This window comes from Nilaparvata lugens, chromosome 2 (assembly GCF_014356525.2).
Source record: "Nilaparvata lugens isolate BPH chromosome 2, ASM1435652v1, whole genome shotgun sequence".
Lineage (NCBI taxonomy): Eukaryota > Metazoa > Arthropoda > Insecta > Hemiptera > Delphacidae > Nilaparvata > Nilaparvata lugens.
The window spans coordinates 8,111,399-8,138,001 of record NC_052505.1 but is presented as its reverse complement, the minus strand read 5'-3'; the positions used below and the strand labels follow the sequence as shown (position 1 = coordinate 8,138,001).

The window sequence follows — 26,603 nt, the reverse complement described above, 5'->3', positions numbered from 1 at the left end:
TCTGCTATCTCTTCATAGTGAATGATTCAATAGAATCAACAGTTGCCAACAGTTTGCAATTGAATAATCTTATTTTCTCGAATTTGGAGCTTATTTTCAATTTTAGGTGAAAATGTTACTGAACATCAAAATTGTAGAGATTTTTTAGCTCAATCTTTTCCACTTGAAATTTTTTGTTTAATTTGTATCTGAAGCCTGATAATTGGGAATCTAAAATCAAACTTTGCATAGATGGTGCAGTGCTCCTGAAATTTTTACAGATTTGGGACTTGTGGCAGTTGATGAAGCTTATCAATGACTTTTCTAGGTATGAATTTGATCAAAATCGTTGGAGCCGTTTTCGAGAAAATAGCGAAAACCCCTGTTTTTGACAACATTTTCGCCATTTTAGCCGCCATCTTGAATTGCATTTGATCGAAATTGTTCGTGTCGGATCCTGATAGTGTAAGGACCTTAAGTTCCAAATTTCAAGTCTTTCCGTTAATTGGGAGATGAGATATTGTGTACACAGACACTTATACACTCACACAAACACACACACACACACACACACACACACACAGACCAATACCCAAAACCAATTTTTTGGACTCAGGGGACCTTGAAACATATAGAAATTGGGGTACCTCAATTTTTTTCGGAAAGCAATAGACTACACTTTCCTAGGTAATAGGGCAAGGAAAGTAAAAATCTGGTGTGGCACACTAACACAACTTTCCTTGCCGTTATGAAAATTTATCACCTGACGCTAGTGTTCACGCGCATCTCAAGTTTAGTCTACTATTCAAAGATCTTAGCCAGCTAGTGACAGGACAATAACCCTGAAGACACACGAAGACGGAAGTCTTTTACTATGGTAATAGGGCAAGGAAAGTAAAAATGTTTTCTTTGAACCACCCCTACCCTCATCCCTTACTAACCTAAACAGGTTCTCTGACCCTGATCTGCAGGGTAAAAAATCTTCTTCCAAACTTTTTCCTCTATAACCCTTCCTTGACTGTACTACACCAGCTGTATGCATTCAAGTAGGATACGGGAGTGCCCCAGATCTGCAAGATTTAAATTTTACTAGTGTATAAAAATTTAAAAGGTTTGAAATGTTGAACTCAAGGTTTTAAAGGTGAGAAGGAAAGGTGAGGGAGGTTGAGTTTTGGATTTAAAATGGCAATATGTTAATATTATTAAATAATATTATATGGATCGAAAGGAGCAATTCATGCATTTTGTTAATGCACTTTTGACATAACGTCTATTTGATAATAAAGAATGAAAATTTGAAATACTCGCACTTTTGATTTCATAAGTTATCACTTATATGAATGACACCCTAGATCACAATCATAACATTTTATACAGCAATGCCATAGGTATTAATACCTCTGTATGATTTTATTTAATAAGAGCTTTATTCAACCAGAATATTTCAATATTTTAAATAATAATTATTATTCATAATTTTAGAAAGATTAGTGACTGATTAATGGTTAACATTGAGTTTTAATATAATCATTATTAAACGAAAATGCCAATTAAATGCTGTAATCCATCCCGAAGACTTCTGCTACTGCGATTTATTCAAATATTATACTTTCCAAGAACCTGCTTTTTATGAAGAATCCATCAAAAAATAATATGCCAGAGACTATTGTAAGTAGTACTTGGGTCTCTTCATCAAACTGCTTTGGTCAGTTCTTTTTGTTAGTGCAACCCCAACTCAACCGGTAGTCGTGTTTGCAGTAACAAAATAAATTTTCAAACCAATTCAACCAGCAATCTATTAAAATACTGTTAATTCACACTTTGAACTAAAGTTATCGGATAACTTTATAACGTCTACTCTCTCATCGAGCAATTTTACATTTCAAAACTTGATTAACTTGTACGCTACGATTCGATGTGAACCTTAAATTAGTCATAGAATAGACACGTTGGGAAGTCTAGCCTCTGAAGCCAAAGTTTACTTTCATGTCACCAGATCATGACGTCAGCATCAGATAGAAAACTTTTCCTGCAGAGTTTGTTTACATTGTTTTCCATAGCTGATTGTGTCTATTTTAGATGAAAGTAAATTATTATCCATGGAAATGGTGAACTCTCGCTGAAATAGAAATAGAAAACGATGTAAACAAACTCTACAGATTTTTTCTATCCGATGCTGACGTCACGATATTCTTACGACTTCCAGTATGAATATACAATGGGGCGTGTCTATTCTATAACTGGTCTAAGTTCTGTTGTGAACGATCAACGAACCTTCTGTCCTTGGAGAGATGACGTTTCTGTTTGTTACTTTACGTTTTGTTTATTCTAACCTCAAAAGCAAATAACTAATAACATGCAACTGTGCAGTATGCACCCTCTTTATTATTTTTCATTTTCCATTGTATAATGAAACATTTAATTTGTAAATATTACATTTCCAAATAGATAATCTTTCAATAATGGGTAATTGTTGTAGGCCTTTCAAATTCATTAGAAGATATTCTTCACGGATACGAAACAGGTAACTTACTGTAAATCTATTGTTTGTTTATCCTAAGCTTATTAGATTTTTTAGGATATTTTTGTCTAATACCAGAAATTGTAATGTGAAATATCAAGATTGAGGCGAGTGTGATTGAAAAAGTACAGCCTTAACTCTATCATTCATGTATTAATGAAGGAAATGTCATGAATCTTTTTATTTTTCCTATCATTTACTGCCATTCCAAACATTGAACTTTTTTATTTATTCACATTCTCTGGTATTATTCAAGTAGGTATGCTAGTATTTTGAGCCACACAATTCATGTTTTGCTGATGAGGAATCAATACAAATTTTATAGAGATTGACCTTTATTAGGCTATAATATTATAATTAGGCATTCACAATGAACGGCACATTTTCATGTGTCTTATTTTTAGAACAATAATAATATAAAACCAAAATTGAACAGAAATCCAGTGCCAGCCAAATGGTTGGTAAATAATAATGTTTTTTCTTCCAACTAGCCTACCTACTCTTAAGTCGTGATTATTGGTGGTAATAATTCCAATTCGAATAGGCCCAGAGTAGACTAAAAAATGCTAAGTATAATCTTAGTCCTTATGATACCTCACTATAACATTACGTTAGCTTATTTGTCACGGTAATCATTATATTGTTAACTTATTTGAACTGAATACTTTATTTTTCCAGAAAAATTGTGCTTTTGTTAGTTGGTTTGGATAACGCTGGAAAGTCATGTGCAGCCAAAGGTCTTAGTAAAGGTGAGCTATTTGATGATGAATGTTTCAATGCACTTAATATATGAATAGAACCATAGAGAAGAGATAGCATGAGCTATGCTATCGTTTCTCAATCTTATAAACCATTCCACCCATCGCAACACTTTTACCTTTCTATTTTCAATAATAAGTTATCCTATATTGTTTTGAAATAAATCAGCAAACAGACCTACCATCTTTCTATTACTTTCTGAGCTATTCAAAAACACATTTTATCACTTTTGTTTTATCAATCAATAGGCAGATGTAATATTGTAGTAACTGCTCAAACAGACTAGCAGTATAGTAAAACCGATCTTTTGGTGACAAATGATTTTGTCGGAGAAGGCTTAGTTGTTGAAATTGTGCTAGACCCTGAGATCTGCGGATTTTTATCCGATCAATAATGATCCTAATTCTAGTGGTTTGAGGGTCTTGGAATTAAAAGCATAGATATGCGATTGACTGACTGCTCTTATAATAATGAGAATAATATAGAGAATATTACAAAATACATCTTTACATGGTTAATCTAATAATCGATCTGTCTTTAAGAGACCGAATACACATGTCTTTAAGAGACTAAATACAATATGTCTTTAAGAGACCAAATTTACGGGGCACATCTGATATTGTAGTGGGGGTATCAAGTACTTATCTAAGATCTGTCGTCCTCGAGTCCGGTGTCCAAAGGGTGATGGATGAGGATGAAGGGTGATGGCCTCCAGGCATCGGGCTAGTGGCGTCAGATCGAAGATCGTCTTTCAGCCCCGCACGGCAAGGTCAGATGTCCGATATCACCGGCCATCTCGGTCGGCGAATTCGTAAGCCCTCGTTCGACAGCAAGGCATATTTACAGCACGATCCTCGAATGAGTATTCAAGAATACACACACACACACAAAAAAAACCTGCAACACAAGTCACAACTACTTAGTAATGCTAGAATAAATAACATACTAAATATTGCATTCAATGAATGATTTCTCAAGAAATCATCTAATGAATACAGTACATACAATTTACATTAAATATAAAATTAGAGGTTTTAATTGTAGAATTCGAAATCTAAGTTACAATTGCAGTTGATTTACAACCAGTGAGTATTTCAAACTTACTCACAATTACAAAATTCCAGAGATATAAATGACTGTACTAATAAAATAATGAAATATACTTCATTTAGTATAACTTTCTTGTAGGCTCCTAAGTTCTACAACCTACTACCCTTAGAAATACGCCAATGTGAAAAGCGAACAAAATTCCTGAAAAGTGTCAAGATTTTTTTACTAAATATAGAAAACGTTGATATATTTTTCAAAACACTCATATAGTCATATAAATCAAATTAAAAAAGAGTACGGAAGGCTAGCTATAGAATTCTCTGTAATAGTTAACCCCAATGTAGAGCACAGTGTATTATGTTCAAAGCCTAAATTGTGAAATTTTCTTACATTCTTAAGAGCAATACTAAAGTGTTTAAAATTGGTCGGCCTCAACCACTCTATTCCACTGAGCAGTAGTTTGAATATTAATTATTTATCACCATCTCCCACAGGTTTTTACCTCGAGATGCATGATTCCCTTAAGAACTGTTAGTTTATTAGGTACTTTTCTTATCAATTCGGACATAGATTATTGCTGTATTAATCTATTTATTTACATTAATTTTTTTTATTGATTTCAAATCAACTAGTTTAGTTTTTAATGTTAAACATGCTATTTTCAAGATTTTGATTTGTTTTTGTAAAAATGATATTATGAATTATTAGGATATCGTCATATCTCAGATGTAAGACTGCAAAATTGAGTAAAATTTATAAAATAATTGATAACGAAAAATTGTTAAATCAGGGGTTCTTACCTGATACATCAACGTAATATCAAACAGGAGAGAATAAAAAACTGTCTGGAAAAGACATTATTCAATCAGGCCAATAAATAATTAAGCTCAGAAAACATGTCTGTACTCCACAGAATATAAAAGCGGTCTCCTGTTCAGGTCTCCAAGTCGACCTAATCAGGCTCAAAAATAGGTATCAGGGCTGGTAATATTATGCATTAAAAAATACCAAATTACAAAGGACGTGGTGGGGACGACAATAATGTCCCTCAATAGAACGAGAAAGGAATAAAACTAACAAGGACAGAATACAGGAAAATTCCCTCAGTCAAAGTAGAAGACTCAGCAATATAATGGACGTTCAACTGATTTTTTATGATGATTTTGCGTCTACAAAAATTCTAAGTACTCTAGGAAAACGTTGGAAAACAATAGAGGAAATATTAGAATTTAATTAGGCTACGTAATGCGCGGAATGACATCATGAAACTACTCCGATACCGTGAGAAAATCACAACGTTAATCCAGCACTCTAATAAAATTTTATCTTGGAAAAGTTATAATTTCGAAAAAAAATAAATTTTCGGCACAATAGTTCATCATAAGATCAAGTCAAAAATAGCGGGGGTCGCCAAATGCTTTTTGCCTGGGGCCGCCGATTGTGCCTTGACTGGAGTACTTCTTGTGTTCCGTGTTACTACTGGTACTTTTAATAATCATTAGAAGCTTTGCATTCTATCGGCAAGGCCTCCATCACCCTTAGCTTTATAACTACATGACCTGTTCCATGGATTATCAACTCGACAATGCTCTCTCTATGGTTAAACCTTATCTGTAAACATTACTATATTTGATTATAACTATTGTAATTGATTTCTGCAAAATATCTTTTTCACTAATAGATTATTCACCTGAGTTTTATTCTTATTTCAGAGCCGGTTGAAGATGTTGTTCCAACTGTAGGATTTAACTCAGTGAAACTCATTCACCGTGGACACCAAGTTATCATCTACGACCTGGGAGGAGGAAAACAGATTCGCGACATATGGCATAGATACTTTGCTGATGTAAGCTTCACAATGTTATTTCAAGCATATCAAAACGTGATGTTGAGCATTATTTAAATATGTTTCCCTTATCATATTCCATGTAGGCTAATACACAGCCCCGAATCGGGAAAATGCAATTTTGAGCATATCAAAATATAATTTTAATCATATTTTATGTAATGTTAAGCATATTCAATGTAGAACACTTCTACAAATTTTAAAGCCCCGAATTGGGAAAACATTTCTTAGGGTATATCCAGTAGCCTACTTTACTTAGATTCAATAGAACCATACCCGGCATAACCTAATACTCTGGAAATATTACTATTCTCTCTTTTTCTCTCTAGTCGAAAAACTATACACATCTATTTCCTCCTTCTATATTTTAATATATTGGTTCATGTGTATTCCATGTCAGACTTGACAGAAAACGATAAAACGACTATTTTGTATGCTTGAATTCCAGTATCAATAATAATTTTCAATGAATAACGTCATTTTGTCCTCTATATCTCTACATTAGATCATTGAATCATTGCCTAATCAAATGTTATTACCGTATGTCTTATTCTATACACATCTATTGGTTCAAGTCACCCAATACTTCTTTCTTATATTAGTTTTATGCTGTTATTGATGAGCAAACCACTTTTGCAGGTGCATGGTGTGATATTCGTAGTGGATGCGAGTGATCGTGGCAGACTGGATGAATGTAAAAATGTTCTCACCGAACTACTGAAAAACGAAAAGTTGGCTGGAAAGCCGGTACTAATGTGAGTAAATTATTTTGCCTTGGTTGTGAAGAATAATTATTCACCTGCTGAATTCACTATAATTCGTAGACTATAAGGGCATTAATTAAACCTAATTTTTTCAATATTGAGAGATTCCTTCAAAGAATGTTCAAGAATTCTATCGAACTTCTCAAAATAATTATACATCATATATCCCAGGTATTATTATTATTTATTAAGAATAGGAATACGAATCCTACCATAAACATACATATTTAAATAGTAATCAAATTCATCATTTATGTAATTTGGTAATTCTATTGCAAGTTATGTGATTCTTCTCTTGTTCTAACCCAATAATATTCATATGATCTTTAGTGTTGTATTCTCGAATAAATTCAGCAGTTGCTTTTTCTTGATTCAGCTCATATTCTAAGCTTATTAAGTTATCTTTACTGAAACGTGATTGTATTGGTAAATCACATAATTTAGTACGGTAGCTTACCTATTCATCAGTTTTACCTATTCTTGATTCAATTTGAGCTCTCACTCGAAACTTATAAATTTATCTTGTCTGGAACGTGATTGTATTAGAAAATTACATATTTCCGTAGCTTTCAGGCTCCAATATTTTTGAGGCCCTTCTGAGAGATGCTTACAATAACTTCAATTTTTGGACATTTTATTATTCAAATTTTACATTGCATTCATCATTCATGAATAACGCCTGTCAATCACTCTTTCTCAAACTTTCTCAATCACTCCAAGATTTGACTGCTAAACTAAACTAAATAATTGGCGTTCGTATAGTACCGTATCACAAATTGTGAGACTGGAATATTGATTTCATTTAAATTGGAATAATAGTATTGCTGCTTAATGTAATGGGGATAAATTGGATAACTCTAGTATCAAAATTTAGTGGATTGGTGCTCAATCAATCCTAGAAATAGTCGCGATGGCTTCAAAAGATTTATGTTTTGAGAAGTGAGAGTAATGAAAATTGGCCAACTCCACATGAAGAATTGATAAAATTGCAATACAGTTGAATAATATTACAATACGTCAAAGAATAGGGTCAAGTATAATATTGTGCTCATCAATCAAAATCAGCGGTTCTTCAGATGAGTTTTAATGCATTTATTAAAGCAGTAATTCAATAGAATAAGCTAATTTAATTGGCGTGAACACTATCTTGAACTGCAGTCTACTTTTTTGAATACGTATTATGCATCTACATATTGTCATAATTCACATATCTTGTCTAAAGATAATAATGCTTGTTGTTTCAACATATAAAAGCAAAAACCTAACCTTCAACTGACTCATGCCTAATTCCAAAATATAGTGGGATCTACGTTATGAATACAGTGGAGAAAGATTAAAGAACAGTGTTGTTGATTCTCTGCCTTGCTATTGCCTTCTATAGAAAACAGCTGATACTGGTATATCCGATGTAATATAAACTATTAATTCTTGTTGAAAATGATAAATTATATTTCATTCGTCAAGACAATATATTACTAAATTATTCAATAATGCATTTTAATAATATTGAGATAAAATATTTTGTCAATTATTCATATTTCATCATTGCTAAAAAACGACCTGGTAACAATGCGGAGCTAGAAAAGGTTAGCGCTATAATTTGTCTTGTCGAAAGATAGACAAGTGTAGTAACACCAATGTTTATCAAATGCTACCATTATAACGTGGATCTCACTATAACATTATAACACATCTTGATATTTTTATTTGTCTTTCTACCTTGAAATGAAAGCTCATATTATTGAATCCCATGAAATTTGAGAATATGCCCAAAGGTGATGCACGCATTCAATGACCTGTGCATTGTCTAGTATTGACCATATTTTATGTGACTTATAGAGACTTCCATTGTAGTATTGTCATAACAAAAATATTTTAATTATTGAATGGTACTTTCCATTGTCATTTAATCGGCGAAAAGTGTATCTATTGTATTTTATAATTGTATTGACGAAATAAACTTCTATTCTATTCTATGCAAATGTATATTATGTAACATTTTGTGTAAATTTGATAACTTTTAGGCTGGCAAACAAGCAGGATAAAGAAGGAGCTCTAGATGAGCTGGACATCGTGGAGAGACTGAATGTGGAGCAGCTGGTTAACTCGCAGCAATGCCCCACCCTAGTCGAGACGTGCTCTGCTGCGGCTCCCCTCCCCACCAGAAGGAAAAGGAAATTGGACTCTGGAATCAACAATGGCTACAAGTGAGATATAACAAATTATATCATAGGTCAATATCAATAAAACCTGGTGATTCTCTCCAAAAATGAATCATTTGTTTCTAATAGTATTGACTACACGCAGAGACAAACAAATAGCTTATATTTTCTCTATCCTTTCTCTTATCCTCACGCTTATCCTTTCTCTATGTTACAATTAGATGTGAAAAACTATATCATAGGTCAATATCAATAAAACCCGATGATTCTCTCTCCAAAAATGAATCATTTGTTTCTAATAGAATTGACTTATTGATTACGGATATTTTTGAGTTCTTATCATGTTATGTACTAGACTAGATGTTAGTTGGTATTCTCTACATACAAGGGTTGAGCAATGAGGTATGGATAGTTTTAAATAGTAGGCTAGTTATCCATTTTCAAACGAAACTCCGAGGTTCATAATGCTGATACTTCCTCCTCCGAGGTCCATATGCTGACACTTCGTTTCCTGCTAAACCACGTTTATTTGTAGATACGATTGCATTTATTATAATATATTATATTTCATACAGTATTTAAGTGAACAGCTGACATCCTCCGTTTAAGGCCCGTATGCAGATACTCTATTAAACGGAGAAATGTCAGCTGTTCCTTTAAACCCCATATGAAACACATCAGAAATGCAACCTCATCTACAAGTAAACGGGATTTATCGTTAAACGTAGATGGTATATATGGCCATAAACCGAGCATCTGCATACGGGCCCTAGTGCGTATCTTTGATGTTGTCATTTCAATAGAGAGGAAAGACATTGTAACATTGATCAATTAGAGAAATAGAAACTGTAAAATAGCTTCTGTTTTTTACTGTTGATGTTGTAAAAAGTTGGCTATACTGCTGTCAAGCGTTGCACGTGGTATTGCTCAATTTTTTTCATTATTATCATCTCACTCTGAGCTCTGAGTATTTGTGTTTGTTGATGTATTCACTAGAGAATACTGCTTTTAGGTAGCCTTGAAAAATTCACAAGGTGATAGGTCTGGTAACTGTAGTCTATGAAAAATAGTCGCAGGGTCACAGGTCTGGTAACCGAGGAGGCCTCTCCACATATCCACGCAATTGAGGAGTATACTCTGAAGTAAAAAGTTTTGTTCAGAAATGAGTTTGTAACTGCTACTTGAAATTATCCATACTTCATTGTCCAACCCTGTAGTTGAAGACTTCATGCTTTGATCATGTTATGCTTTCTTGATGATGTTTCGGCCTCAATCAAGTGTTCAACTTTAATAAATTATGTAATTTATTTAAAAGAATTCAGACTCAATTACAGGGAAGACTCATTCAATGAAACTGTAAATAAACTCAATTTGAAAAGGGCATTGTGTAAGTTCATCCAAATGAGATTTTAGTAGTCTTTATATTAAAAAAAAACTCTTTACATATTCGACATTTGAAAAGAGGACAATGTTCTCAATGGGTTGTAGCGTCAAGGTGTAAGAGTAACAGGTTGGAAATTGGTAACAAGTATCAAAAATCTATGCATTTAATGTGAAATTAACGGAAAGTCAATTCATTTGGGTTCTTAACTAACTCCTTATCAGTAGGTGATCTTCCATCTTATTAAATTCATCATATTCCCTCATATAAATTCCTAGTTTTTATATATATATATATATATTTCGGATTCAAAATTGGACAAAACTTATGAGTTGATAAACATAACCTTTTTAGGACAATTTCTATCCAGATTTGGGCAAGGAACCGTTTTGGACATTAGACCTGTTTTTACTTTCCCAATCATTCATAATTTAGAATGATATTGTATCTTTCAATTTATAAATAAATGAATAAATCCATCATATAAGAGGTAGACTCTTAGAAAAATAAATAAATTTGGAACTGATTGATTATCTACTTTGTTAATTGTTTATCGTCCACTGGAATGTTTTCAAATCAAATCAAGTTTTATTCAATGATATCACTTACATGACAAATTTCATTATACAAATGATATTACAGATCATTGAATACAATACTGTTCGCTGAAGAAAAATCTTGTCTGCAAACAGGAGTGAAATACATTCAGAACTCAACTAAAAATGCTTATCCATAAACTATAAACTTCATACTTGACATGTTTCCTGGATTTTCTAGGTGGCTTTTAAGACGAATAATATCCGATTATGACGATCTCAATGCCAGAGTATTGAAAGATCAAGAAGAACAGAAAGAAGCATTGGCATTAGAAAGAGAAGCAAGAAGAATTCGGATCAAGGAAGAGAGACGAAAAAGAGGTGACTTATCGTCTTCTGAGGAAAGCAGTGATCATGAAAATAATCACAATCCGGATCCGTTTCAGCCCATACACATGCTGGTGGTAAGTTACCATTTCATTTATAATGATTCTAATAATCTCCAGATTGTTTTTGGATTATATAAACTTAATTTTGTAATTGATGCTGTTTTCCAAGACGAAACACGTTATAATAACTCTTTTGAAGTTAAGACACTTTGTTTCAACTGCAACAGTATCTCAACTTCAACAGAGTTAATTTTGAACTCTTGACTAGGTATTTTATTATATTTTTCCTTATGTGAAAAGAAATGCTTCAATCCCTGGAAATACATAATTATCCTAGTATGTATTAAATACAGATATTAGATGTTCAAATGCATCAATCTCTAGAATAAATTCAAATTTATTCAAATATTATTTCTTATTCATTTTAAATTTTGAATCCAACTTTTAAACGGTCTACTTTCAAACCACTACTTTCATCTACTTTCAAACCACTTTCATCTACTTTCAAACCACTCTTATGCCTCACTGTCTGGATGTTTTATCTGAAAGCCTTTTTAGTTTTTACACTGTTATAGGTTCTGGAATTCTACTCATTCAACCTTTGCTGACTCATTATCATGATTTTTTGGATTTTCCTTTAATATGTGGATATTTACTATTTTGTTTATGATAATGGAAAATATTTCTTCCATGTTTCGTTTTGAAGCTTCTAAAAAATTTGAAATCTACTTTTTGAAAATACTGAAAATTTTTCGAAGTGAAGAACTACAAGACGACATATTTCGGACTATGTGTAACCTTATCTAAATTTGGGAGAGGAATAGCACAAGGTTACCTTATTTTTCATCTCCCTATCATTACGATGATGTTCTTGTTGTATAAATGAATAAAGAATGAAGAATGTCTTCTTCAATCCTCGAATCAAAATATAAAATTCATAGCCTATTGTTCAAAACGATATAATTATAAAACAGTCTTATCAGACATCTACTATATCTATTAATATTACTATACATGTTAAATATTGAAGACTGTAAAAAAAACTAAAAGATTCCGGTGACAAGTTTGTTAGAAAAATAGTAAGTGAAGGGAAGGGAATTTGGCACTTACTTTGTTGTCCAGCGAGGGATTTTCAGGGCACAAATAACGTCGCCAGCGGTGGACGTTTGAGACGGCAAGGGTCTCCACGTAGACGGCACGGTCTCGTTGAAGAAGATTAGAGACAGCACGGGTCTCGAGCTAGCTCACGGAGCCGGCATGGCGTACAACCATACAGTAGAACGTTCAGTCGTGCACTGACTCGTAGAATAGCGAATTACAATTGTACCATAGGTTCTTCACTCTTATCGCAAATTGCGTAATGCCAGGAACGGGTGGGAAAGGCGAAATAGAAAGAGAAATAAGAGAGAGAGAGAGAGAGAGAAGTAGGATTGAACAATACATCTTATATTAATATACATCTATATCAATACAACTAAGTACATCATTCAATTGAACATTGCATGATTATTCTGTTCAATGTAGGAGGAGAATGACAGAAAAGAGAAACAAAAATCAGTTACTCAGAATGGTGGGCCAAATCTGCATAAATCGGGATTGAGTAATGGCAATATCACTGGCATAATCGATCTGGAGTCTCATTCACACTCATCCTCCAATAGAAATGATGAAAAAACAGTCAGTGCTGTTGAAGGCGTTAAAGGTAATAAAATCAACTGAATATGATAGCTCATCACTTGCATGCAGAATTCGAACATTCATTTTGTTTATAATTGGTTTGTTCCAATTCAAGTTGTAAACTTGATCGATACCATTACCAGATTGATAAATCTGCTGTAAGAGGCAACTCGAGTTTCTCAAGGTTTAAATCCTTGAATGAGTGTCGCTTCTTATAGAGACCCAACTCAGTTCATAGTAACCTGACTTTAGGCCCGCCGCAAAGTAGACCCACGTTAATCCACGAAAAGCAACCCAAGCCGTGGGATGTTTCGTAAATCATTGCTATAGAATTATTCATAATCAATCAGCTAGCAAGTGGATTATTCATTGCATGTATTATTATCAATATCCGGGGACCGAGCTTCGCTCGGAGTAAAAAAAATGAAAAAATTATTACAAAAGAAGAAATTATAATATATAATTTATAGTTCATACAGAAATATTCTATCTAATCACAGTGAATTGAGATCAATTCTCAGAGGAATGCAAAAATTTCTCTCACAAAGGCCTGGTTGCACAAAAGCCGGTTAAATTTTAATCCTGATTAATTTCATGTGAACCAAATTAGAGAAGACCATTTCAAAAAGATCGCTTCTCTGATTGGTTTTACCGGAATTAATCAGGAGTAAAATTTAACCGGCTTTTGTGCAAATGGCACTAAGCAGGGGTGCCCACAAGGGGGGGGGCATGGCGCAATTTGCGCCATCAATATTTTTGGGGGGGGGCATGATTTTTTTTATATTTTATGTCAACATTTTGAATTATGATTAAAAAATCAAGGTATAAAATAGAGATATCCTAATGTAGTTAATTTTTCCCACCTTTACAATTTTATATTTTGCTAAGTGTAACTCAATATAAAGCATAAGCACAATTGATAATATTTTGTATGCAGGAATTTTAGTGATTTTAAGCCTATGAGTTTGAAGGTAAATCTTTGACAAAAATAAATTTTAACTCCATCATCCACTATTATTCTGATTTCCTTTGCTTCATTTTAATTTTTAATGGTCCTGTGTTTGAGTTTCCTTGCTGTTGCAAGAAATATGCGATATTTTTCTCATTTTCACAGTCTCGCCAGTTTTTCGATTTAAACAGTAATGCAAGATAAATTTAGGGCAACTCAGCTTATAGAGCATGTAATTTTCTCTCATTTAAGGCTAATCGCAAGTTTCTATCATGCATTGTACTCATTTTAGAGATTCTTTAATAACAGTAAAATCGCAAGAAAAATGAGAAAATAAAGATCATCATTCAATTGGCTGTAACTTTTGAACGGTATTGAAAACAGAAGTATACTTCATGGGAGTGAAAAGAGGAGAAAAGTCATCACAACCTCGACCACTTTTTGGATTTTGCATCTGAAGTGTTCCACAAGATACGCAACGTTGCATATGCCAGACTGTGAGAATGGGGAAAATATCACAAATTTCTCGCACATTCAAAGTTGCGTATCTTGTGGAACACTTCAGATATGAAATCCAAAAAGTAGTCCTGCGCGACCACTCAATTCATTGGAAATTTATTATCTTTAATATTATAATAGAGAATGCTTTTTCTCGAAAAATTCAAGGTTCTCGAGATTAAATGGAAAACTTAAAAAAATCCAAAATTTTGGGGTGAAGTCGCCTTCTGGTGTGTCAGCAAATTTCAGATTAGAATCCATCGCCCCAAAATATATATAGGACCATCGAAAAAAATTATTTCGGGGCTGTTTCCTGAAAAACGACCATTTGACTGGACTATAAGTTGTTATCCTATTATAATAGCGAGCAATTTATGTACATCTGTTTATATTTTTCTATTTCTATATCTGGTTATCTGGCTATCTGGTTACTTATGTTCAACGGATCTCGGAAACGGCTCTAACGATTTTCACGAAATTCGGAATATAGTAGGTTTATGATATCAAAATTCGATTGCACTAAGTCTCATCCCTGAGAAAACTCCCTGGAGCACATGAAAAGGATAATTCATCCTTGGAAAAACAGATGATGATTTCGTCTGTGAATAAATCACAGACCAAATATATTTTTCGTAGTGAATGAATCAAAATTCGGGTAAGTAACAGTTTTGGGCTGTGCCTGTTAGTACTTCCCCAATCATTTTGGAGAAATGTTTATCAATGAAATAAATCTGTTTATCAATGAATAAATAACGAGCAAAGCTCGGTGCCCCGATATTTGGTATTAATAGATAGAATTTACAAAATGTACTTGTTCAGATGATATCTTTATTCCAAAAACCAAACCATTTGAAGATACATTTTGTTCGACTTGTGTTATTTACTCCTGTAATGTTAAAAAGTGAATACTACCAACAACACAACATCAGTGACAACCTATTCCAATTCATGATAAATATCGGGGCACCGAGCTCCGCTCTAGAGTACCTACAAAAGCATATAAAAATTATTACGAAAGAAGAAATTATAATAAATATTCATAGTTCATACAGAAAGGTTCTATCTAATCACAGTGGATTGAGATTAATTCGCAGCGGAATGCAAAAATTTCTCTCACAAAAGCATGTTAAATTTTAATCCTGATTCATGTCACGTGAACCAAATCACAGAAGACCATCTCAAAAAAATAGCTTATCTGATTGGTTCTACTGGAATTAATCAGGATTGAAATTTAACCGGCTTTTGTACAACTGTCACTAAGTACCTGATTGAATTATGTACAAAAGTTCAACAGCTGAGTCATAATTTTGTCTCAGTCCCACACACATGCACTCGCTCACTCACTTCCATCATCAACAGACGCCGAAATTATCAGCTGTTTTTCCAAGGATGAATAAATTCTTTTAATGTCCTTCAGCGAGTTTCCCCAAGGATGGGACCTGGTGTAATCGAATTTTCATATTATAAACCTACTATGTTCTGAATTTCGTGAGAATCGTTAGAGCCGTTTTCGAGATCCGGTGAAATACAAACATATAAACATCTAAAAATTTAAACATCAAAACATCTAAACAGAAATTGCTCGTTTAATAGTATAGGATTTAGAATACCTAAACTTGCCGACATTATATATTGTATGAATAAAATCGTTCCAAATTTGTATGAATGTTTACCAAGATTGCTATGCAATATTCTTTTGCAATAAAGAATTATCAATTATATTATTATTCAACTTTTTATAAGTAACCTTAACATTTGAAAAGCAAAGCCTTCCTTACTTATATTTTAATATCTTATTAAAATATGTGTCATGTAGTTTTTCCTGATGTAATGAAGTTCTTTCTAGTCCTCCCGAACAAGAACGGGTGCACTGCTAGTCTCAAAAATAATATCAAAAAAATACTTTATTTCTATTTTAAAGAGATAAGAAACGATGGTATATATTTTTACAATATTATGAAAACAGAAAGAATTCCTCACAAGACCAAAGGTAAATAATGTCCTTTGGAAGATTAGAATGTAGAGGTGCGTACAGATATACGCGCCGCAAACATGAGCAATTAACTTTCAATCAGCTGATTATATCTGTATTTTTACAGAAACGGTAAAATACAGATATAAAAAGCTTGGCATCAGCTGATTAAAAGTGAATTGCTCATGTTCGCGGCGCGTATATCTGTAAGCACCTTTAGATGTGAATTTTATTGTCATACACTGACTAATGTTAAAAACTAAAGAGTTGGGAGTTGAGGTACTTTAGGGGGGGGGGGGTCAGTACACATGGATTTGGGGGGGGCATTACACTTGAATTGGGGGGGGGGCATGCGCCATTGGCCTTGGGGGGGCTGGGCACCCCTGGCACTAAGTACCTGATTGAATGATAACAAAAGTTCAACAGCTGAGTCATAATTTTATCTCAGTCCCACACACATGCACACTCACTTCAATCATCAACAGACGACGAAATTATCATATGTTTTTCCAAAGATGAATAATTATTATTCTTTTCATGTCCTTCAGCGAGGGATGAGACCTAGTGCAATCGAATTTTTATATTATAAACCTACTATGTTCCAAATTTTGTGAAAATCGTTAGAGCCGTTTTTGAGATCCGTTGGACATACATAACCAGATAACCATATAAAGAAATTGCTCGCTTAATATAATAGGATTACACAGATGACTGGAGAAGCCTAGCAATGGTTTACAAAATATCCCACGGCGTGGGTTGCTTTTCGTGGATTAGCGTGGGTCTACTTTGCGGCGGGCCTTGCTAACACATAAGTTTGATATTAAATAAAAATATAAATCTGAGTACCCTTTTTATAGTTATTTGTGCAACTAGTGCGCAAAGTGTCAGTTTGCTGCACCGAAAGAAACGTTTACGCCCGAGCCGTAGGCGAGGGCGGAATGGTTTCTTGAGTGCAGCAGAGGAACTTTGCGCACGTATTTCACATTAAGTTTTTCCTACAGTTACCATTGAATATGAAAAGTGAGTAATTATGGGTAAAATTGCCTGAAATGCATCAAATGTTTTTCTGTGTAATTTTATTATTGATAAAAACCTTAATCCTAAAATCCTAAAGTCCTCGTTGTCCTTGGTTATAATATATAATGAATAATAATTAGCGCGTTGTGCTTCGTTGCACCTCTGCTCACTATAGCAGCCTAGTCACTGTTACCAACTTCATTTTGATTTTGCTGCACTGTTGCTCCATATAACCTACTAAGTATTTTGCGTTGCCATGTTGCAAATCTGGAGTGCAGAAAAATTTTTCCCGCACTAGAGCGGAAAAGTGATTCTTTGCGTTCTGTAATCAGTGCAGCAATGGCCACTTTTCAACGTAACTGTAGGAAAAAATTATTTCATTACGACATGTTTCGGCTACATAATGCCATTATCAAGTCTGGGTACTCATTTTTATTCAAAAGTAGCACTAAAAAAAAAACAGTTTGATATTATAAATGTGATAATTGATGAATAACTTGTCACTCTCTAGAAAACATATATTTATCAATTCATAGGTATTAAAAAGCGTCATGGGCTCCATAGCAATACTACAGTAACTTTATAACCATAAATAGATACTGTAAACAGTACTAGAGAGGCATTAATTTGTATTTTAATTTAAAATGTTTTTTTCGAACTCATTGTGTAACACAACATTATAATAACAGTTTTTATCAGCTCCAATCAACAAATAAATTATGACTGTTCAATTTAGGAGAAGAGTGAAAAACGACAACAAAAATATTATTAATATCGATTGTCCATGATCACAGTCTACTAAAGATAGAGTTATCTAAAGTAAGCCATTAGTCCAGTCAATATAGACATAACAAAGGGGACGTACTTGCAATTTATATTGTAGTTCTGATTTTTTAATATATTATTTGGGCACATAAGAGAAGTCCAGAACCAATTTCTTCATGCAAAATTTCCTTGTGCTAGATACAGGGTGGCCCAAAAACCTCGTATTTTCGGCTCATTTTCCAGTTCTCAGCTATTTTTGCCAAATCTCGTAGGCTAATCGGACAGAAAAATTTGCTCTTGCCTTTTTTCTAGATTATAAAATTCTGAATAAAATGAGATCATTCGGAACTCTCTATCTCCAATTAGTACTGAGCTATGATTTTTCAAAAATGAGTGAAATTTGAAGAAAAAATCAATTTTGATGAATTTTAGTTTTTGATCGACAATATCTTCCGATTGTTAACATTTAGATGTATAATTCAAAATGCCTCTGGGCGTATTTTTGTGCTCTACAATCTGAGATCAGGTAGAGCGCTCTATCTTATAAAGATTTCCAGGTACACCTGACAACAATGCTCCTTGTATTGTGAAAAACACCTAATTTTCAGCTTCAACCATCATCACCAACTACATTGTCCTCACATTGATATTTCGCACAATGACATAAGTTCATGATATATTATGTTCTATGAGAATCACCCGTTAGATGCACTTCACTTCAGTATTTCCTAGTAGAGAGGCGCGCTTAAGGACACCTCAAGGATCAAAATTTCAAACACTTATAACTTATGGCACAGTTCTCAGATTTTATCGTACTACACTTCATTCTTTTCGTCTCGTCAAGGCGGTCCAAATTCATGCATCATAAGTCAAATTCGGTCGAAAAATGGAAAATTTATTGTTGAGTGTGCTTAAGCCCATATTCCAATATACAAAAAATGGCCAATTTCTTCTCTTGTCATTATCACAATAAAAATCAAACAAAAAACAATGATCTATCAAAAACATCTTTGACTATTTCAGTGAAAGCAATGTGGATTCCTTAATCGGAAATAATATTTTATAAAATATTAGTAGATCATGACTTGTTTTTATTACAAATTCTGAAAGCCATAAAAAATTATGTTAATCTTTTCAGAACAATTCAGGCAGAAAAGTGCATCTCAAAAGAAGAAGAGAAACATGTTTTCGAAGAACAACAAAACAGCACCTCTTGCCGAATCCACGACGATGCAAGAGAAGAAAAATCCGACGGAAGAAAATTTTTATAAGCTCAATGAATTACCTCCCATCAAGTCTAGTCAAGTAACTTGGGCTCAAATATCCAGTTCTGGAAAGGCTAATGGTAAGTATCATTATTTATATTATATCGAGTAATACTAATTTTGGACAAAGTATGTTGTTCTTGTATCTGATTCTGTAATTATTGCCTGTATACCCTTAAACTTTGAAAATAACTAGTGACATGAAGTGCAAATGTATCCTCATTATCTCTTTTAAATATCTCTACTCTTTCAACTTGAAAGATCAACTCGACTTTTTATAGTAACTCCACTACCAGGTATTACCAGGTCAAGTTCTTTGCTTATACAGGTGTTACTCGTATTTGTTTGAAAACAAATTGATAGAGATTGTAATGAAGCAAATGGTCTATTTGCAAGCGGTGCTTAGAAGATACTTCCAGCGAGACGCTTTTATATCACAGCTATCCTTTACTAAGAAACAAAGCTGGTCGTGCAATGTAACAATAAGATATATTGAACTACTATAGTCCGTACAAAATTACTTTAGACTTGGATTGATTGATTGATTGATTGAGTACTTTATTTATGTAGATTACAATATATACTGGCTTATACACTTATATACAATAGCTTACAATACAGCAAAGTTATAGATGAATTTACATAATATAGACTAAGAAAATAACTATTGAACTGTATATGATATGAAAAAGCAATTTGTAATATAATAGCTATAGATAATAATCATATTGTTATGCATCTACATAAATTGGCGGAGCTTTGGACATATCAATGTCCATTCTTTGGGAAGAATATTAAAAATATCCTCCCCACTAACTCTCTACCAAAACGTTAATTTCGTTATTTAAACTAAGGATTTATTTATTAATGGAAATATTGTAAAAGTTCTAATCAATATGAATATTGAAGAGAAAAAAAAACAGAAAATTGATAAAGTAAAATAATTATATAGGTAGATAAGATCAAATAATTGATTAATAAAATGAAGTAGGCTGAAAGTAGATCAGGGTTATCAATTTCAGTAATATACAGCAGTATGCAGTGGATAATTGAAATAACATGAGTTTATATAATATATATATACAATTCGTTCTATAACATGGTTTAAAGGTGGAATGGGTGAGGGATGGTTGTCATGTGATCGTTCTAGGGCCGGACAGTTTCAGTCATTTGTTCCAAAATATGTTTTTTTAAAGTCGGGTTGAAGCTCGCTCGGCTCTCGATAGACCTGATAGAAACAGGAAGTGTATTCCATGCACGACAGGCACTGACTAAGAAGGATTTTGTGAAAATAGTAGTTCGATGATTGGGTATCCTTAAAGTACTTTCTCCGGTTCTAGTATGTGAAGCATCTATCCTCCTACCTTCAGAGACAAATTTGAAATCATCTTTAAAATAGTTCGGATTACCGTATTTCAAGATATCTCTAACAAGCTTGATTATTCGAAAAAGCCTCTGATCGGGAAGCTTCAATGTTGAACTAGCAATGTGGGCTGGGGTGATATGATCATGGCGTTGGAGAGAGTAGACGAAACGTAGACAATAATTTTGGCAACGCTGTAGTTTATCATTCAGAGTGACTTGCATATCATTAAGAACAGAATTACAATACATTAAATGTGGGAAGATGAGAGATTGAACCAATAATAATTTAATGTTTCTAGGGAGGATATCGTGCATTTTCTTCAATGCATGCATGGCTGAGAATACCTTTTTACAAGTTTTGTTCACTTGTTCTGACCAGTCAAGAGTATTATTCATAATAATGCCTAAATTTTTAACTGAGCTACAGTAAGGAATGTCATTACCGTCTACACTATTTTGTGAATCGATTCAAGGTCAATATTGTTTATAAGACGAGAATATGCAATTATAATGGGTTGTGTTTTGATGGGATTAAGATTAAGGCCATTTTTCTTTGTCCATTCCACTATCGAATTGATATCCTGATTCATTATTCCAACTGTTTCATTAATTTTTGTTATGGGACAGCTTAAATAGATTTGAAGGTCGTCTGCATAAGTATGGAAACTGGAGAATTTGATAATGGAAGAAAGGTCATTAGCATACAAAGTGAAGAGGAGAGGGCCTAAAATTGAACCTTGTGGTACTCCATGCATAACGTTTTTCCAAGTTGACTTTTTGTCACCGACAGATACACATTGTTTCCTACCTAATAGATAGGATTTAAACCAAACTAACGAGTTGTGACTGAAACCAAGAATAGCCAACTTATTCGGAAGGACTGTATGATCAACAGTATCGAATGCTTTAGAAAAATCAAATAGGGCGAGGATGGTGCATTTTCTTTGGTCCATAGCTAACCTTATATCATCAGTGACACGAAGCAGAGCTGTCTCAGTTGAATGGAATTTTCTAAAGCCTGATTGAAAGTTATGAAGCTTACTATTGTTGTCTAGAAATTTCACAACTTGAGCATGAATGAGTCTTTCTAGCACTTTGGACAATGCAGGAAAAATACTGATTGGTCTAAAATCCTCAACTTTATTGGGTGATGGAACTTTATTTAGAGGGCGAACCAGAGCAAACTTCCAGTTTTCAGGGAAAATGCCTTCTTCAAGTGACTTGTTGAAAATGTATGTAATGGTTGGTAAAACAGCAAATAACATCTTCTTGATAAATTTAATAGGAATTTTGTCTACACCCGTAGCATTACTATGAATACGTTGAATTGCTCTGAAAGTGTCTTCTTCTGAGATTGGATGGAAATGAAATTGATCAGTGATTGGTAAATCTAAGTTTGTAACCTGCTCTCCAAGATCATCTATATGATTAGCAATGACAACTTCGTCGCGTTGGTTAGAGTGTGAAACGAAATGGTCATTTATATTATTCAATGGTAAGTCAATTTGTGGATTCGATTTCTGTTTGCCAAGCCCGAATTCTTTTATTCCCTGCCAAAGTGATTTAGAGTCTTGTCTATTGTTTGTCATAAACGAATTCAAGTACCTAATCTTTGAGTTCCGTAATTCCTGTTTAACCCTATTTCTAAGGCTCCTATACTCTATCAAACTGTCCAAGTCAAATGTCTTTTTAAATTTTCTATGTGCTTTGTCTCTACGTCCCATCATCTTAAGTATGTCTTCAGTCATCCACGGTACTCGTCGTTTTCTATTAATCCTCCTTGTCACATAAGGTGCATGTTTGTCATACAAAGTCAAAGTCCAATTCTCGAAAGTCTTGACCATGTCATCAACTGAGGGTAATGCTTCAATTTGATGCCATGGAGTCTGAGCCACATCAGTCAGGAAGGCGGCTTCATCAAAGTTTTTGAAGTCTCTATAAGTGATAATTTTCTGTTCTGGCTTGGGTATCTTATGGGAAAGTACACAGTAGATCAAATCATGTCTAGAAATAGCTTGGAGGGATATGAGCAAAAGAGAAAGAAGGGATATACAGCGGCGGCGATGTTGCCGTTCTAAAGCGGTCAGCGTTCTCTGTTTTCCAGAGATTGTTCAAGTACTCATGATACACTTATGAAGTTTCCTCTGAGTCGACTGAGTATAATCGACAAAATGACAACTGCGCTTCTACCTATGACTCTATTCATCACTGTAATTAGTTGATCTCCCTCCATTTCTCTGCACCGCATATTCCTCCAAGTAAAGGGTAAAAGGAAAAGGATAGCTGTTATATAAATTTGTTATATAATTATATATAATAATTTTATAATATTTATAATTAAATGTATTATATATAATTTTATATAAATTTTGTGTTATATAAATAGTCAAGGATAGCTGTCATATAAAAACCGATTCTCGCTGGAAGGATCTTCTCCATATTTACAATAATTTTCTCTCTCTTATTTTCGGAATAAAACGAATAAAGATACCGACCGTTATCAATAGATATACATTTTCTATGCCATCCTTTATGTAGGACAGAATATGGATAATTTGATGAAACAAAGTAATATCCACACACACGACACTAGAAAAGTAGAGCAAATCTGCTTATCCCCCATCAAAGGCTTTATACAGTTGAATTTATACTCTTCAATTTTTCTTTCCATTACGAACTGCTTATCAATGATCACCTCCAAATACTTAAATTACGACATAACAGTCTGGTTTCTATGATTAAAAGCTATAGCTTCTACTCACGTTTGTAGAGCGCTTTCGCATGCTTGGTTCGTTTTGAAAGTGTTGAAAAAGGACCCAGCGTCCAAAAGTACTCCACAAACGTGATTAGAAGCTAATAGCTTTTAATCATAAAAATCAGACTGCTATGTCGCAATTTAAGTATTTGAAAGTTGAATTTAAATCTCACACTAGGGCTTAGACTTTATAATCAACTTCCAGCTGTAATAAGAAATTAAAAAGTTTGCAAGTCTTGCAAAAAATTAACAAAACTTGCAATTCTGTTATTCAAAATACCAAGCCATCGTTCGACGACTGCATCGTAGACATGCCCACTATACTGTATATTATTTAATAACAAACAACCACAACACAGCCCCCAACTGATGGCCCAAGACAACTAGCCTATGCGAAATATAACTTTCAAAATACATCATTGACTTGCATCGACACAACAACAAAGGAAATAGTCCCACATGAGTCTTAGACTTGTTTGTGGGACGAGTATCATTATTTTGTGACTAAAATAGTTGAGTATAAGTTTAGAGAAATACATTAATATAACCTTTACAGATTTAGAAAGAAGAGCAAAGAACAAACGGCAATACAAGATAAGAAGAAAATGATTTATGTAGGCCTGTGGGTTAGTTGAGGAATTAGTGAGTTAGTTAGGATTCCATACTAGAGCTATTATTTCATCTTATTTTTTTTATTATTATTGGAAACTACCTGTATAAGGGTTCGAGCAGATTCTCTGAGTTATTGACACCAGTTGCACGCAGCCAACCATCGATGATTCTTTTGTAAGCAAGCAAACCTACCGTGGGCTCTATTATTTCTCTGGATGGTGCTTTCCTCCATAAAATGTTGGAGACGTAGAATGGGTTAGTGCGATTTAAATCACGAAAGTTCAACTAAGTATAAGAAATAATTATGTCACTGGCTGATTCTAAGACCATCTAATTGCTAAAGTGAATTTTTCAACAGTTTAATTATTTTAAAACATATTGAATCCTATTCATTCATTAATCAATGTACTGTATGTTTTTGTTTTATTGTATGTTTTTGTGACCACTGTGATATGTATTTGACCTTGCTTATGACTTGTTTGTTTCTTAGCATTAAAATGTTCTCTATATATTTAAACTGCTACCTTTGAAACTCAATGAACTAAATTAATACGACAATATAACATTTAGTAAGTAGTCGACATTTTTTCCACTTCAAATATTTAGCCCAGTCAATGAAGACAGAAAAAACAAGGTTTTGCTAAGAAAGCTGAATTTTTGCATCTTGTTTTAGAGCCGAGATATACTTGTTTCAAGAAGCAATTACAGTTTCGAACTTTGGAGGGTCCTGAGGGTGGAAGCAGGATCCTGGAGGGTGTAATGGTGAAGACTCTTTGGTTCCAGGCTATATACTATACTAGCACCCTAAAAAATTCAGCCTTCCCATAATTTGTTGCGCATCAATGTCTTAATTGACTCGGCTAATTGTTACCCATAGTTACAACTTATCTAGTATTTCATTGATTCAACTGAATTGTTTCAGGAGCAGTGAATCATACTGAGACGTGTCTGTGGGATCTTGGTAAGTCTTTGGAAGTGGTCATGGCTCCCAACGGACTAGCCCATCGTTCGGAATCCCCTTCAATCGACTCAGATGCTAATGATGTTGTTGTTGCACACATACGATAATAGGTTGAATTGCCTGAAAAAATCAAGTAAAACCAAAGTCAATCCAAAAAGTGACCTTTCTAGTCAAGATATATTCATATTGTTTATTACACTTTTTACTGTGTATTGCTGATAGTTAATTAGTAGGCTACATAAATATATCTTCATTTTGAATAAGATATAAAAGTTTTATATATTTTTGTGATGACATTGTTAGCTTTTACATGAAGTATATAATTTTTCAAGACAAGTATTATATTATAAAATATTCTACGTTATTAGTTTGCTAAAATATTTGCATAACTTTAAAAGTAATATATTTTGAATATCTTATATTTTTTGTTTGAGATGTACCGTATTATTTAAACATTTGACATTTTGCATACAATAAAACTATTTTGGATCTCATTGATTCGTATTTATTAATTGTAGAGAATCTTATCGAGTAACTTGAAGTACTATCTCTATAGTCAGTCCAGACTGCCATGAGCCCTGAAAGATTAAGTCGACACTCGCTCCCCAACGCGAAGGCACACACGCCCGAACCACCTGCGCGCCATTGATATACCATGTATACTACGTAGTATACAGGTAGGCTGACCGTCCCTTTACTCAAACACACACACACAAAAGGAGACTTGCGCTTGTGTGTGTGATTAGTAGGAGGGTCGGCCTAATCCTTCAGAGCTCATGCCTGTTTGGACAGACTATAATATAGCCCCGCTCTGAGGAGAATGACAATGTCGCTCATGTAGGTTTTGTGATCATAATTGTTTATGCAGGTGACGAATTTGAGTACAGTAAGAGCCTCCTCGGAATCTGCATGGGTAATATTTGATATATCTCTTTATACTTGGCTAGAACCAATAATATACCTTATAATAATATATCTGTCTTGATTGAAATAGAGCTAAAGATAAATATTGATAGATAACACTTTTATTACGAATGCAATGGGTAATAAAACAAGTTGAACCGAATATTAGGCAACACTATATTGAACAAAATAGCATATACTAAGAGATTGTAAGTTAGATAGGACTACTTTATTAACAATAAGCGTACTCATATAAACAGTTTACTTACGGTAGCACATTCCTTTGAAATGAACTAAGGTATTTGATTGGCAAAGGAATGTCTTTGTTTTGTTACATGAAGCACTAGAGGAAAACTTGTCAAATAGTATTATTCCATTGAGAAATTCAACTTTATTGAATTAATAAGATTAATAATAATGTTTGAATTGAGAATGAACATTCCTAGCTCAGATTATATTTGTAGACGGATTGCTCAA

The 26,603-nt window shown here is 33.6% G+C and overlaps 1 protein-coding gene across 1 annotated transcript; it reads left to right on the top strand.

Annotated features, from left to right (window-relative positions):
• The first annotated feature begins 2,271 nt into the window (after window positions 1-2,271).
• LOC111048955 (ADP-ribosylation factor-like protein 13B) lies at window positions 2,272-25,717 on the top strand. Its single transcript, XM_022334939.2, has 9 exons — window positions 2,272-2,503; window positions 3,179-3,249; window positions 6,022-6,155; window positions 6,795-6,910; window positions 8,944-9,126; window positions 11,240-11,462; window positions 12,912-13,089; window positions 19,404-19,610; window positions 25,185-25,717. The coding sequence occupies exons 1-9, from the start codon at window positions 2,442-2,444 to the stop codon at window positions 25,328-25,330; spliced, it is 1,320 nt and encodes a 439-aa protein (XP_022190631.2). The 5' UTR covers window positions 2,272-2,441; the 3' UTR covers window positions 25,331-25,717.
• Window positions 25,718-26,603: the final 886 nt, after the last annotated feature.

Bases quoted from the DNA above. Each gene is read 5' to 3' on its own strand.
- LOC111048955 (XM_022334939.2), top strand. From the start codon at position 2,442: ATGGGTAATTGTTGTAGGCCTTTCAAATTCATTAGAAGATATTCTTCA. The intron at 6,911-8,943 runs GTGAGTAAATTA...GATAACTTTTAG, and splicing joins GCTGGAAAGCCGGTACTAAT to GCTGGCAAACAAGCAGGATA. The intron at 13,090-19,403 runs GTAATAAAATCA...TAATCTTTTCAG, and splicing joins TGCTGTTGAAGGCGTTAAAG to AACAATTCAGGCAGAAAAGT.